A 12,397-nucleotide genomic window follows, 5' to 3' on the forward strand; every position below is an offset into this window, starting at 1 on the left:
AGAAGAGTTTTGAAATCTGCCACACCACCACCTGTTGTCCATTTAAAAACGACATGCTACTTACCTGTTTATTTATAACATCTTGCATAACTAGCTAAATGTGTTTTTATCACTTTATACATGTATTTTAGGATTCCACCCTATAAACGTCATTTGCCTGATGACACGCAATTGGAGGAGAGTAATTTCAAACAAGCACATTTTCGTCCACTTTCCATCTCCTCGATTACCTTTGACCTTTTTCAAAAGGAGGCCAGAGAGGATGCAGGAATTGAACAAATTCAATTGATAAAAGGCTGTTGCCTGTTCTGCACAAATTTGTGCAAGTGCAATGATCGGTAAGCTGCTCTGACAGCTGATGGGTAATTGATAACGGGGTTGTCATCCTCCATCACTTCAGACCCATCCAGATGAATCCGATCAAATGAGACAACCCCCAGCAGACCTAAAACAGCAGCATTGGGTTTATTCCTGCATTGATGAGACTAGCACATTCTTGTTTCATCAGCTAGCAGTTAGCACGTTTTCATTGACTGTTTTCTTATATAACGTGAGCTCCACAGGTATTGGGACAGTTGTTGTTTTGGCGCTGTACTCCAAATTCACTTGTGTATTAAAGTAGTCAAAAGTTTAGTATTTGGTCCCATATTCCTGGCACATTAATGTGGACGCTACCATGATTACGTATAATCCTGAATGAATCGTGAATGGTGTGAGAAAGTTAGAGGCATAAATATCATACCCCCCCCAAAATGCTAGATTAAATGTGGTAGCATCCACATTAATGTAGAGGTGTTTAAAAACATATATTCTTATTTACAATAAAAGTGACACAATACATTATCTACCATTCAAAATAGTCTGAAACACAACCAAAACAGTTTGTAGAGTTACAAGTTTGATGTAATCATTGTGTGCTGGAAATATGGGACCAAATACTATATTTTTTACTACTTTAATACACATAAGTGAATTTGTCCCAATACTTTTGGGACTATGTACAACAAATGCTGTAATTTCTAAATGGTTCCCCTGATATGGATGAAAATACCCTCAAATTAAAGCTGGCAGGCTGCACTTTAACATCTGTCATTGTATCACTTCAAATCCAAAGTGCTGGAGTACAGAGCCAAAACAACAATAAATGGCACTGTCCCAATACTTTCAGAGTATGTGGGTCATTTCTTTCAATGCTTTGTTTTTTGAGAACATACAGATTAATAACATTTTCATGGGGATATGAGTTTCATTTGGTCCGACTAAACAGTTAACCAATTTTCAATAAACACAAGGCCTGAGAAAGGGAACATTTGTAAAGAGGTTTATTACTTTTTATATACAGCCGTTCGTCACCGAGTTGGTGACTGTCAATAGAAGTACAATGGAGTAGAAAAGTCTAAGGTGCAAAACAAACAATGTTGTTGTTTCTCCCCTACTCCCTTTACCCAATACACCCAACCCCCTCCCCACTCCACTCCCTTTCCCCCCCTCCACTCTTTAGTTGTTTCTCCCCTACTCCCTTTACCCAATACACCCAACCCCCTCCCCACTCCACTCCCTTTCCCCCCCTCCACTCTTTAGTTGTTTCTCCCCTACTTCCTTTACCCAATACACCCAACCCCCTCCCCACTCCACTCCCTTTCCCCCCTTCCACTCTTTAGTTGTTTCTCCCCTACTTCCTTTACCCAATACACCCAACCCCCTCCCCACTCCACTCTCTTTCTCCCCCCTCCACTCTTTTGTTGTTTCTCCCCTACTTCCTTTACCCAATATACCCCCCCTCCTCCTCCCATCCCCTACCTCTCCCATCCTGTCCCCTCCCACAAAGCTATGTACAGGTACATTGGGTTCACATTTTCTGAGTGACATCATCTCTCTCTCGGCCCATTTCAGATTTGAAGTTGTTTAAACAGAGAAGAAAGGGCCCAAAATGGACTAGACGTGTAACTCTTTCTCCTCATCTCTCCCTCATCTTGTGGTGAAGAGCTAGCTCTAACTCGCAGCCTAGTGGGACTTTGGCCGGGATCCAATCCGATCGCAGGTTATAGGCATTGAGGCTTTTTAAGGCAATGTTCCCACGTTTGCGAAGAACCCATTCACGATAAACGCTGCATATGTCGGCTCAATAGCCTTTAAAACACCGCAATGCATTTAACTCGCGATGGGATTGAATCCCAACCTCAATCTGAATGAATAGAGAAGCAAAGAGGGATACAAACATGTACACTGATAACTTGAAAACAGCTGTTGGCGGCCATTTTTGTTACGCACAGCCTCATATTCCAACTAGGCCAATAAATGCACCATAAACCAGACGTTTTAAAGGTAAACGTGCCTTTGAGTAAAAATAGTAAAAACTTAGCTTGCTTGCAGTAGTACATCAACATGCTACGTCTCACCCCTACAAAGCACCGTGGTTAGATTACACTGAGCAGTGTGGATATGGGAATATTTTGCAGTGTGGATATGGGAATATTTTGCAGTGTGGATATGGGAATATTTTGCAGTGTGGATATGGGAATATTTTGCAGTGTACTGTAGATGTGGTAAAATCATTACCAAAAACACCATTAGAAATAAATTACATAAAAGTGTCTGTAGTGTCTGTCTGGTGTGTGTGTGTGTGTGTGTGTGTGACGTGTGTGTGAGCTGAAACGTGTTGCTAGAGTAGCAGCTGGAAGTTCAAGAATCCACAACCAGGTTACAGTCTCTGGTTGAAGCGGAGAACACACAGTATTTCTGACCATACTGCAAGGGCTTCTATTTCTAACAGTGTATTAATGATGGGGATGGAATGTGCCTCAAGACATTTCAACACACACACACACATACGCACACACATAAACTAACGCACACACACACACACACACACACACACACACACACACACACACACACACACCACACACACACACACACACACACACACACACACACACAGAGTGAGACCAGACCACAGGGTTACAGTGCACCAGTGGCACCTCCTGGATGTAGAAGTGTAAATACAAGAGGCTACATTACTTGAGGTTGAGGACTTTTCCAACGCCAGTGGCCAAACTCACCAGAACACCACCACGCCTTAGTCTGACCTGCACTTTACTGAGTGGCCCACTCCCAGGCATCAACCACTAAGGACTAGGAGTACTGAAGGTGTATTGCTGGTTTGATGATTTGAAAATCATCTGGATTGCCTAACAGTGATACTAACGGCTGGATCCAGATGATGTGGACATTAGTGGCACAGTGCAGTTCCTGTTCTAAAGAGAGGGAGCTACACAATACAACAAGCATTAAATATTATCAACATAAATAATCACAAGGATGCTAGAACTTACCTAATAAACATTTACAAATAAATATGCACTTGATTTTGGAACCCCAAGAGTTGAAGAAACCAGATTGTTTTTATGTGATGGAGAAACAGGCAACAAGAAACTGTATGAAAGTGGATGTCAGCAAAAAAACTAACAAAAAAACAAGATTGGGCAATACAAAAGTACACGACAGAGTAGTTGAAACATGACATGGTACGCTAGGAAAAGACTGCTAGTTCTTTATGTCCAGGAAATAAAGTAGACAAAAATCTGCATTGTCTTGATCGTCTCTCTGTTTGGCTATGCTTGTAGTGTACTCCTCTTCAACCTTCATCCCCATACGAACTGATTTAAATAAATATATACAGGCATTAAAATAAAATAAAAAGCTAATAAGACAGGACTGTTGTGAAGAGAGTTGTTGCTCATGTGCCAGTCTTCATCTCCCATTCCTGCAACAAAGGGAACACTGAGTGAGTTGAGTGTGGATATGCATGCAATTACACACAAATATGACAGTTACACGCAAATTCAGTACAGTCATTAGACTGGGATGGGATGTGTGGCAATGGATGTGTGTGTGTGTGTGTGGGTGTGTGTCAGAGATGTGTGGTTTAACAGGTGAATGAGTGCAGAGGGTGTTTTGTGTGTGTGTGTGTAAATGCAGGTGTGTGTGTGTTTCAGAAGAGACAGATGGGAGGAGCTATAGGACAATTGGCTCATTGTAATGGCTGGAATGGAGTAAATGGAATGCAGTCAAACGTTGGTTTCCATATGTTTGATGTGTTTGATACCGTTCCATTCATTCCAATCCGTTCCAGAAATTACAATGAGCCCCTCCTCCTATGCTCCTCCCACCAGCCTCCACTGGTGTGTGTTCTCTGTAACTCTGTCCCACCTTAGCCTTCTTGAGGACATGGCCGCGGACGGCCGAGGGTTTCTGATTGGTCGTTCTGCGGAGGAGGGAGGCGCTGTTCACGGGCAGAGTAGAACAGCTCTCTGTGTCGCTGGTGTCACAGCTGGAGATGGGAGAGTTCTCTACGGTACGCCTCAGCAACACTGGGGACTGCACACACAGATACACACCATTCAGAGTCAGCAGCAACATCTGTAACAGCCTGTTTGTCATGAGTATGTTGGGCGTATTGACACAGTGAAGAGACTATACATGACTGTTATCAAGCTGTACACAGTGAAGAAGCTATAAATGAATGTTATCAAGCTGGACACAGAGAAGAAACTATAAATGACTGTTATCAAGCAGAGGTCGACCGATTAATTGGAATGGCCGATTAATTAGGGCCGATTTCAAGTTTTCATAACAATCGGTAATCGGCATTTTTGGCCACCGATTTGCCGATTTTTTTCTCTTCTTTTTTTATTTTCAGTTTTTTTAATTATTATTTTTTACACCTTTATTTAACTAGGCAAGTCAGATTAAGAACGCATTCTTATTTACAATGACGGCCTAGAAACGGGGGTTAACTGCCTTGTTCAGGGGGGATTCGTTTCTTCAACCTTCGGTTACCAGTCCAACGCTCTAACCACCTGCCTTACATTGCACTCCACAAGGATTAACAGGCTGACTACCTGTTACGCGAGGGCAGCAAGAAGCAAAGGTAAGTTGCTAGCTAGCATTAGACTTATAAAAAACTATCAATCTTAACATAATCACTAGTTAACTACACATGGTTGATGATATTACTAGTTTATCTAACGTGTCCTGCGTTGCATATGATCGATGCGGTGCCTGTTAATTTATCATTGAATCACAGCCTACTTCAACAAACGGTGTTGATTTAACAAGCGCATCTGCGAAAAAAGTACAGTCGTTGCACCAATGTACCTAAACATCGATGCCTAACAGGAATATTTAGACTTAGTCACCTGTTAGATAAAATACGGAACTGTTCTGTATGTCACTGAAAGAAAAAACTTTTGTTGTCGAGATGATAGTTTCCAGATTCGACCATATTAATGACCCAAGGCTTGTATTTCTGTGTGTTTATTATATTATAATTAAGTCTATGATTTGATAGAGCAGTCTGACTGAGCGGTGGTAGGCAGCAGCAGGCTCATAAGCATTCATTCAAACAGCCCTTTTCGCTGTGCTTCAAGCATTGCGCTGTTTATGACTTCAACCTGGGTGGGTATAATTTGTGGAACGTTCCAACAGGAATCTATTCCAAAAACTTCGTAAATAACAAGGTTTCCAAAAAACAACGCATACAAAGTTGTATAGCGGCAGAATAAGATACCGGGTAGGTAGTGGTCTATTTCATTGCGTTTTTCACTCATCACGTTTATTCCGAAAAATGTCTGTCCTCACATGTCTGTTTGCTTATGGACAAACATTAAGAATAAGCTACGTGGTGAGTTGATGCCTATTCGGCAGCTAGTTAGCTAGGTTTGTATGCATTGCTACTTTGTATGCGTTGTTGGTTGGCAACCTTTTACTTTACGTTTTTTGGAACAGATTCCTGTTGGAACGTTCCAGAAATTATACCCACCCCTTCAAGCCTATCAACTCCCAAGATCAGGCTGGTGTAACCGATGTGAAATGGCTAGCTAGTTAGCCGGGTGCACGCTAATAGCGTTTCAAACGTCCCTCGCTCTGAGACTTGGAGTAGTTTTTTCCCTTCCTCTGCATGGGTAACGCTGCTTCGAGGGTGGCTGTTGTCGATGTGTTCCTGGTTTGAGCGAGGAGAGGGACGGAAACTATACTGTTACACTGGCAATACTAAAGTGCCTATAAGAACATCCAATAGTCAAAGGTATATGAAATACAAATCGTATAGAGAGAAATAGTCCTATAATTCCTATAATAATATAATAACTACAACCTAAAACTTCTTACCTGGGAATATTGAAGACTCATGTTAAAAGGAACCACCAGCTTTCATATGTTCCCATGTTCTGAGCAAGGCACTTAAACATTAGCTTTCTTACATGGCACATATTGCACTTTTACTTTCTTCTCCAACACTTTGTTTTGCATTATTTAAACCAAATTGAACATGTTTCATTATTTATTTGAGGCTAAATTGATTTTATTGATGTATTATATTAAGTTAAAATAAGTGTTCATTCAGTATTGTTGTAATTGTCATTATAAAAAGAAAATAATCGGCCGATTAATCGGTATATGCCTTTTTGGCCCTCCAATAATCGGCACCGGCGTTGAAAAATCATAATCGGTCGACCTCTATTATCAAGCTGCACACAGTGAAGAGACTATAAATAACTTATCAAGCTGGACACAGTGAAGAGACTATAAATGACTGTTATCAAGCTGGACACAGTGAAGAGACTATAAATGACGGATATCAAGCTGGACACAGTGAAGAGACTATAAATGACTGTTATTAAGCTGTACACAGTGAAGAGACTATAAATAACTGTTATCAAGCTGGACACAGTGAAGAGACTATAAATGACTGTTATCAAGCTGTACACAGTGAAGAGACTATAAATAACTGTTATCAAGCTGGACACAGTGAAGAGACTATAAATAACTGTTATCAAGCTGTACACAGTGAAGAGACTATAAATGACTGTTATCAAGCTGGACACAGTGAAGAGACTATAAATAACTGTTATCAAGCTGGACACAGTGAAGAGACTATAAATGACTGTTATCAAGCTGTACACAGTGAAAAGACTATAAATAACTGTTATCAAGCTGTACACAGTGAAGAGACTATAAATAACTGTTATCAAGCTGGACACAGTGAAGAGACTATAAATAACTGTTATCAAGCTGTACACAGTGAAGAGACTATAAATAACTGTTATCAAGCTGGACACAGTGAAGAGACTATAAATGACTGTTATCAAGCTGGACACAGTGAAGAGACTATAAATGACTGTTATCAAGCTGGACACAGTGAAGAGACTATAAATAACTGTTATCAAGCTGGACACAGTGAAGAGACTATAAATGACTGTTATCAAGCTGGACACAGTGAAGAGACTATAAATAACTGTTATCAAGCTGTACACAGTGAAGAGACTATAAATAACTGTTATCAAGCTGGACACAGTGAAGAGACTATAAATGACTGTTATCAAGCTGGACACAGTGAAGAGACTATAAATGACTGTTATCAAGCTGGACACAGTGAAGAGACTATAAATGACTGTTATCAAGCTGGACACAGTGAAGAGACTATAAATCTAGGTCAATTATCTTTTCTGCACAGGTTTGATTTAGTTTAAGTCATTTCAATTGAGATCGTTTTTTTCTAGGCTAATTTACATAGAAAAAAATGCTTTTGTCTGTTCACTTTCAAGAGAAGGAAGCCATTGTACAGTACTGTGACTCAGCCATGGTTCATGGACATGGTAGAGACAGCCAGAACAGGACTTAATGGTTCCTCTCTAGGTTTCTTCCTTGGTATCTGCCTTCTAGGGAGTTTTTTCTAGCCACTGTGCTTCTGCCTCCGCATTGCTTGCTCTATGGTGTTTTAGGCTGGGTATCTGTAAGGCACTTTGTGACATCTGCTGATGTAAAAAGGGATTCATAAAATAAACGTGATCGAGGTCTGACCTGTGGGCTGGAGGTGCCAGACTTGGGCTCGATGGTGAGCCCCAGAGTGACTCCTCCGTTCAGGGCTTTCTTCAGACTCTCCTTGACCTCTGTCAGCTCCAGCTCCAGGCTCACCCTCTCGTCCTCCTTCAGCTTGCACTCGTCCTCCACCTTTTTCAGCCGCTCCGCCAGGGACCCAGCGGAACGCTTAGCTGCGTGAAGGAGGTTTTAGAATGGGTCACAGCACTACCATACACTCTCCATATCTGTCCTACCTTTATTTGTAGTTTATTGAGAAGTCAGCCAGGATAAGAACATCTGACTCCCATCTCTCCCCCTCCAAACCCTTCTTCCATCCTGCACCCCTCAATCCTAAACTTAAACCTCCCATCCATAACTCCACCAAACACCACTCACTCCTAAACCTCCCATCATCTCTCCATCTTCCACCTCTCCCTCTTCTCTCTACCTTGGTAGAAGCTGTGTGTGTGTGTGTGTGTGTGTGTGTGTGTGTGTGTGTGTGTGTGTGTGTGTGTGTGTGTGTGTGTGTGTGTGTGTGTGTGTGTCTCGGTCGTACCGGTGCTGGCCTCCATGGTGGTGCGCAGGTCTTTCCTGTCCTTCTTCAGCTGGGTCAGACTGTTCCTGATGTCCTGCTTTCTCTTTATTAGCTCCTCCTCTTTAGCCTGCAGCATCTTGGCGTCCGCCTCCACGCGGTTCTTACCGTACTTATACTGCTCTGCACCTACAGGACAGAGAGGAGAGAGGAGTTAGATATGCACACTACATGACCAAAAGTATGTGGGCACCTGCTCGTCAAACATCTCATTCCAAAATCATGGGCATTAATACTGAGTTGGTCACCCCTTTGCTGCTATAACAGCCTCCACTCTTCTGGGAAGGCTTTCTTTCTACTAGATGTTGGAACATTGCTGTGGGGACTTGCTTCCATTCAGCCACAAGAGCATTAGTGAGGTCGGAAACTGATGTTGCGCGATTAGGAATGGCTCGCAGTCGGCATTCCAATTCATCCCAAAGGTGTCCGATGAGGTTGAGGTCAGGGCTCTGTGCAAGTCAGTCAAGTTCTTCCACACCGATCTTGACAAACCATTTCTGTATGGACCTCACTTTGTGCACAGGGGGCATTGTCATGCTGAAACAGGAAAGGGCCTTCCCCAAACTGTTGCCACAAAGTTGGAAGCACAGAAATGCACTAGGCGGTCCCGTTCTTTGAGCTTGTGTGGCCTACAACTTCACGGCTGAGCCATTGTTGCTCGTAATGTAATTTTATGCTGTAGCATTAAGATTTCCCTTCATTGGAACTAAGGAGCCTTGCACAAACCATGAAAAACAGCCCCAGACCATTATTCCTCCTCCACCAAACTTTACAGTTGGCACTATGCATTGGGGCAGGTAGCATTCTCCTGACATCAACCAAACCCAAATTCATCCGTCAGACTGCCAGATGGTGAAGCGTGATTAATCTCTCCAGAGAAGGTGTTTCCACTGCTCCAGAGTCCAATGGCGGCGAGATTTACACCACTCCAGCTGACACTTGGCATTGCGCATGGTTATTTTAGGATTGTGTGTGGCTGCTCGGCCATGGAAACCCATTTCATGAAGCTCCCGACGAACAGTTATTGTGCAGACGTTGCTTCCACAGGCAGTTTGGAACTCGGTAGTGAGCATTGTAACCGAGGACAGACGGTTTATACGCTCCACGCACTTCAGCGGTCCCATTCTGTGAGCTTATGTGGCCTACCACTTCACGGCTGAGCCGTTGTTGCTCCTAGACGATTCCACTTCACAATAACAGCACTTACAGTTGACAGGAGCAGCTCTAGTAGGGCAGAAATTTGCCGAACTGACTTGTTGGAAAGGTGGTATCCTATGATGGTGCCACGTTGAAAGTCACTGAGCTCTTCAGTAAGGCCATTCTACTACCAATGGTTGTCTACGGAGATTGTATGGCTGCGTGCTCGATTTTATACACCTGTCAGCAACGGATGTGGCTGAAGGGCTGTCCACATACTGTCCACATACTTCTGTATATATAGTGTACCTTCACACCATTAAACCCAAACAGTGTGGGGAAATGGGCAATGGAAGGGGAGAAGAGAAGGGGAGAAGGAGGGATTAGGGAAAAAGAGGGATTAGGGGGAAGGAGGGATTAGTGGGAGAATAGGATCAGAGAGGAGGTGAGGAATGGAAGGAAATTACAGGGGATGAGAAGAATGATGAGAGAGAACAGGGGATGAGAGAAATGGGAGGGGAGAACAGGGGATGAGAGGAATGGGAGGAGAGAACAGGGGATGAGAGAAATGGGAGGGGAGAACAGGGGATGAGAGGAATGGGAGGAGAGAACAGGGGATGAGAGGAATGGGAGGAGAGAACGGGGATGAGAGGAATGGGAGGAGAGAACAGGGGATGAGAGGGGAGAACAGGGGATGAGAGGAATGGGAGGAGAGAACAGGGGATGAGAGGGGAGAACAGGGGATGAGAGGAATGGGAGGAGAGAACAGGGGATGAGAGGGGACAACAGGGGATGAGAGGAATGGGAGGAGAGAACAGGGGATGAGAGGGGAGAACAGGGGATAAGAGGAATGGGAGGGAGAACAGGGGATGAGAGGGGAGAACAGGGGATAAGAGGAATGGGAGGAGAGAACAGGGGATGAGAGGGGAGAACAGGGGATGAGAGGAATGGGAGGGGAGAACAGGGGATGAGAGGGGAGAACAGGGGATGAGAGGAATGGGAGGGGAGAACAGGGGATGAGAGGGGAGAACAGGGGATGAGAGGAATGGGAGGAGAGAACAGGGGATGAGAGGGGACAACAGGGGATGAGAGGAATGGGAGGAGAGAACAGGGGATGAGAGGGGAGAACAGGGGATAAGAGGAATGGGAGGGAGAACAGGGGATGAGAGGGGAGAACAGGGGATAAGAGGGGATGAGAGGAATGGGAGGAGAGAACAGGGGATGAGAGGAATGGGAGGAGAGAACAGGGGATGAGAGGGGAGAACAGGGGATAAGAGGAATGGGAGGAGAGAACAGGGGATGAGAGGGGAGAACAGGGGATAAGAGGAATGGGAGGGGAGAACAGGGGATGAGAGGAATGGGAGGAGAGAACAGGGGATGAGAGGAATGGGAGGAGAGAACAGGGGATGAGAGGAATGGGAGGAGAGAACAGGGGATGAAAGGGGAGAACAGGGGATGAGATGAATGGGAGGGGAGAACAGGGGATGAGAGGGGAGAACAGAGGATGAGAGGAATGGGAGGGGAGAACAGGGGATGAGAGGAATCAGAGAAGAGAACAGGGGATGAGAGGGAAGAACAGGGGATGAGAGGGGAGAACAGGGGATGAGAGGAATGGGAGGAGAGAACAGGGGATGAGAGGAATGGGAGGGGAGAACAGGGGATGAGAGGGGAGAACAGGGGATGAGAGGAATGGGAGGAGAGAACAGGGGATGAGAGGAATGGGAGGAGAGAACAGGGGATGAGAGGAATGGGAGGAGAGAACAGGGGATGAGAGGGGAGAACAGGGGATGAGAGGAATGGGAGGAGAGAACAGGGGATGAGAGGGGAGAACAGGGGATGAGAGGAATGGGAGGAGAGAACAGGGGATGAGAGGGGAGAACAGGGGATAAGAGGAATGGGAGGAGAGAACAGGGGATGGGAGGGGAGAACAGGGGATGAGAGGAATGGGAGGAGAGAACAGGGGATGAGAGGGGAGAACAGGGGAGAACAGGGGATAAGAGGAACGGGAGGGGAGAACAGGGGATGAGAGGAATGGGAGGGGAGAACAGGGGATGAGAGGAATGGGAGAGGAGGAGAAAGAACCAACCAATGCTTATCAGAGTTCATAAACTGACCAGAAACCCAGTGAAGCCAAACCTCAGCCTAGAAATACCTATTAATCACCCAGAAGAGGGTAGGGTCCAACCCTGCTGGAGAATAATAACCCAAACCTCAGCCTAGAAATACCTATTAATCACCCAGAAGAGGGTAGGGTCCAACCCTGCTGGAGAATAATAACCCAAACCTCAGCCTAGAAATACCTATTAATCACCCAGAAGAGGGTAGGGTCCAACCCTGCTGGAGAATAATAACCCAAACCTCAGCCTAGAAATACCTATTAATCACCCAGAAGAGGGTAGGGTCCAACCCTGCTGGAGAATAATAACCCAAACCTCAGCCTAGAAATACCTATTAATCACCCAGAAGAGGGTAGGGTCCAACCCTGCTGGAGAATAATAACCCAAACCTCAGCCTAGAAATACCTATTAATCACCCAGAAGAGGGTAGGGTCCAACCCTGCTGGAGAATAATAACCCAAACCTCAGCCTAGAAATACCTATTAATCACCCAGAAGAGGGTAGGGTCCAACCCTGCTGGAGAATAATAACCCAAACCTCAGCCTAGAAATACCTATTAATCACCCAGAAGAGGGTAGGGTCCAACCCTGCTGGAGAATAATAACCCAAACCTCAGCCTAGAAATACCTATTAATCACCCAGAAGAGGGTAGGGCCCAACCCTGCTGGAGAATAATAACCCGAATAAG

At 44.6% G+C, this 12,397-nt stretch overlaps 1 protein-coding gene across 4 annotated transcripts in view; it reads right to left on the reverse strand.

Annotated features, from left to right (window-relative positions):
• Positions 1-1,305: 1,305 nt before the first annotated feature.
• afap1 (actin filament associated protein 1) overlaps positions 1,306-12,397 on the reverse strand; it is a 143,663-nt gene continuing 132,571 nt past the window's right edge. For all 4 annotated transcript variants that reach the window (XM_014206540.3, XM_014206537.3, XM_014206538.3 and 1 more), the window contains 4 exons: positions 8,420-8,584; positions 7,864-8,054; positions 4,213-4,380; positions 1,306-3,766 (listed from right to left, as the gene is read on the reverse strand). In XM_014206540.3, the coding sequence (XP_014062015.1) occupies positions 3,740-3,766; positions 4,213-4,380; positions 7,864-8,054; positions 8,420-8,584 (551 nt within the window). In that variant the 3' untranslated portion in view covers positions 1,306-3,739. The remainder of the gene's footprint in view (positions 3,767-4,212; positions 4,381-7,863; positions 8,055-8,419; positions 8,585-12,397) is intronic.

The sequence above is a fragment of the Salmo salar genome, chromosome 07 (genome assembly GCF_965601325.2).
Source record: "Salmo salar chromosome 07, fSalSal1, whole genome shotgun sequence".
Classification (NCBI taxonomy): Eukaryota; Metazoa; Chordata; class Actinopteri; order Salmoniformes; family Salmonidae; genus Salmo; species Salmo salar.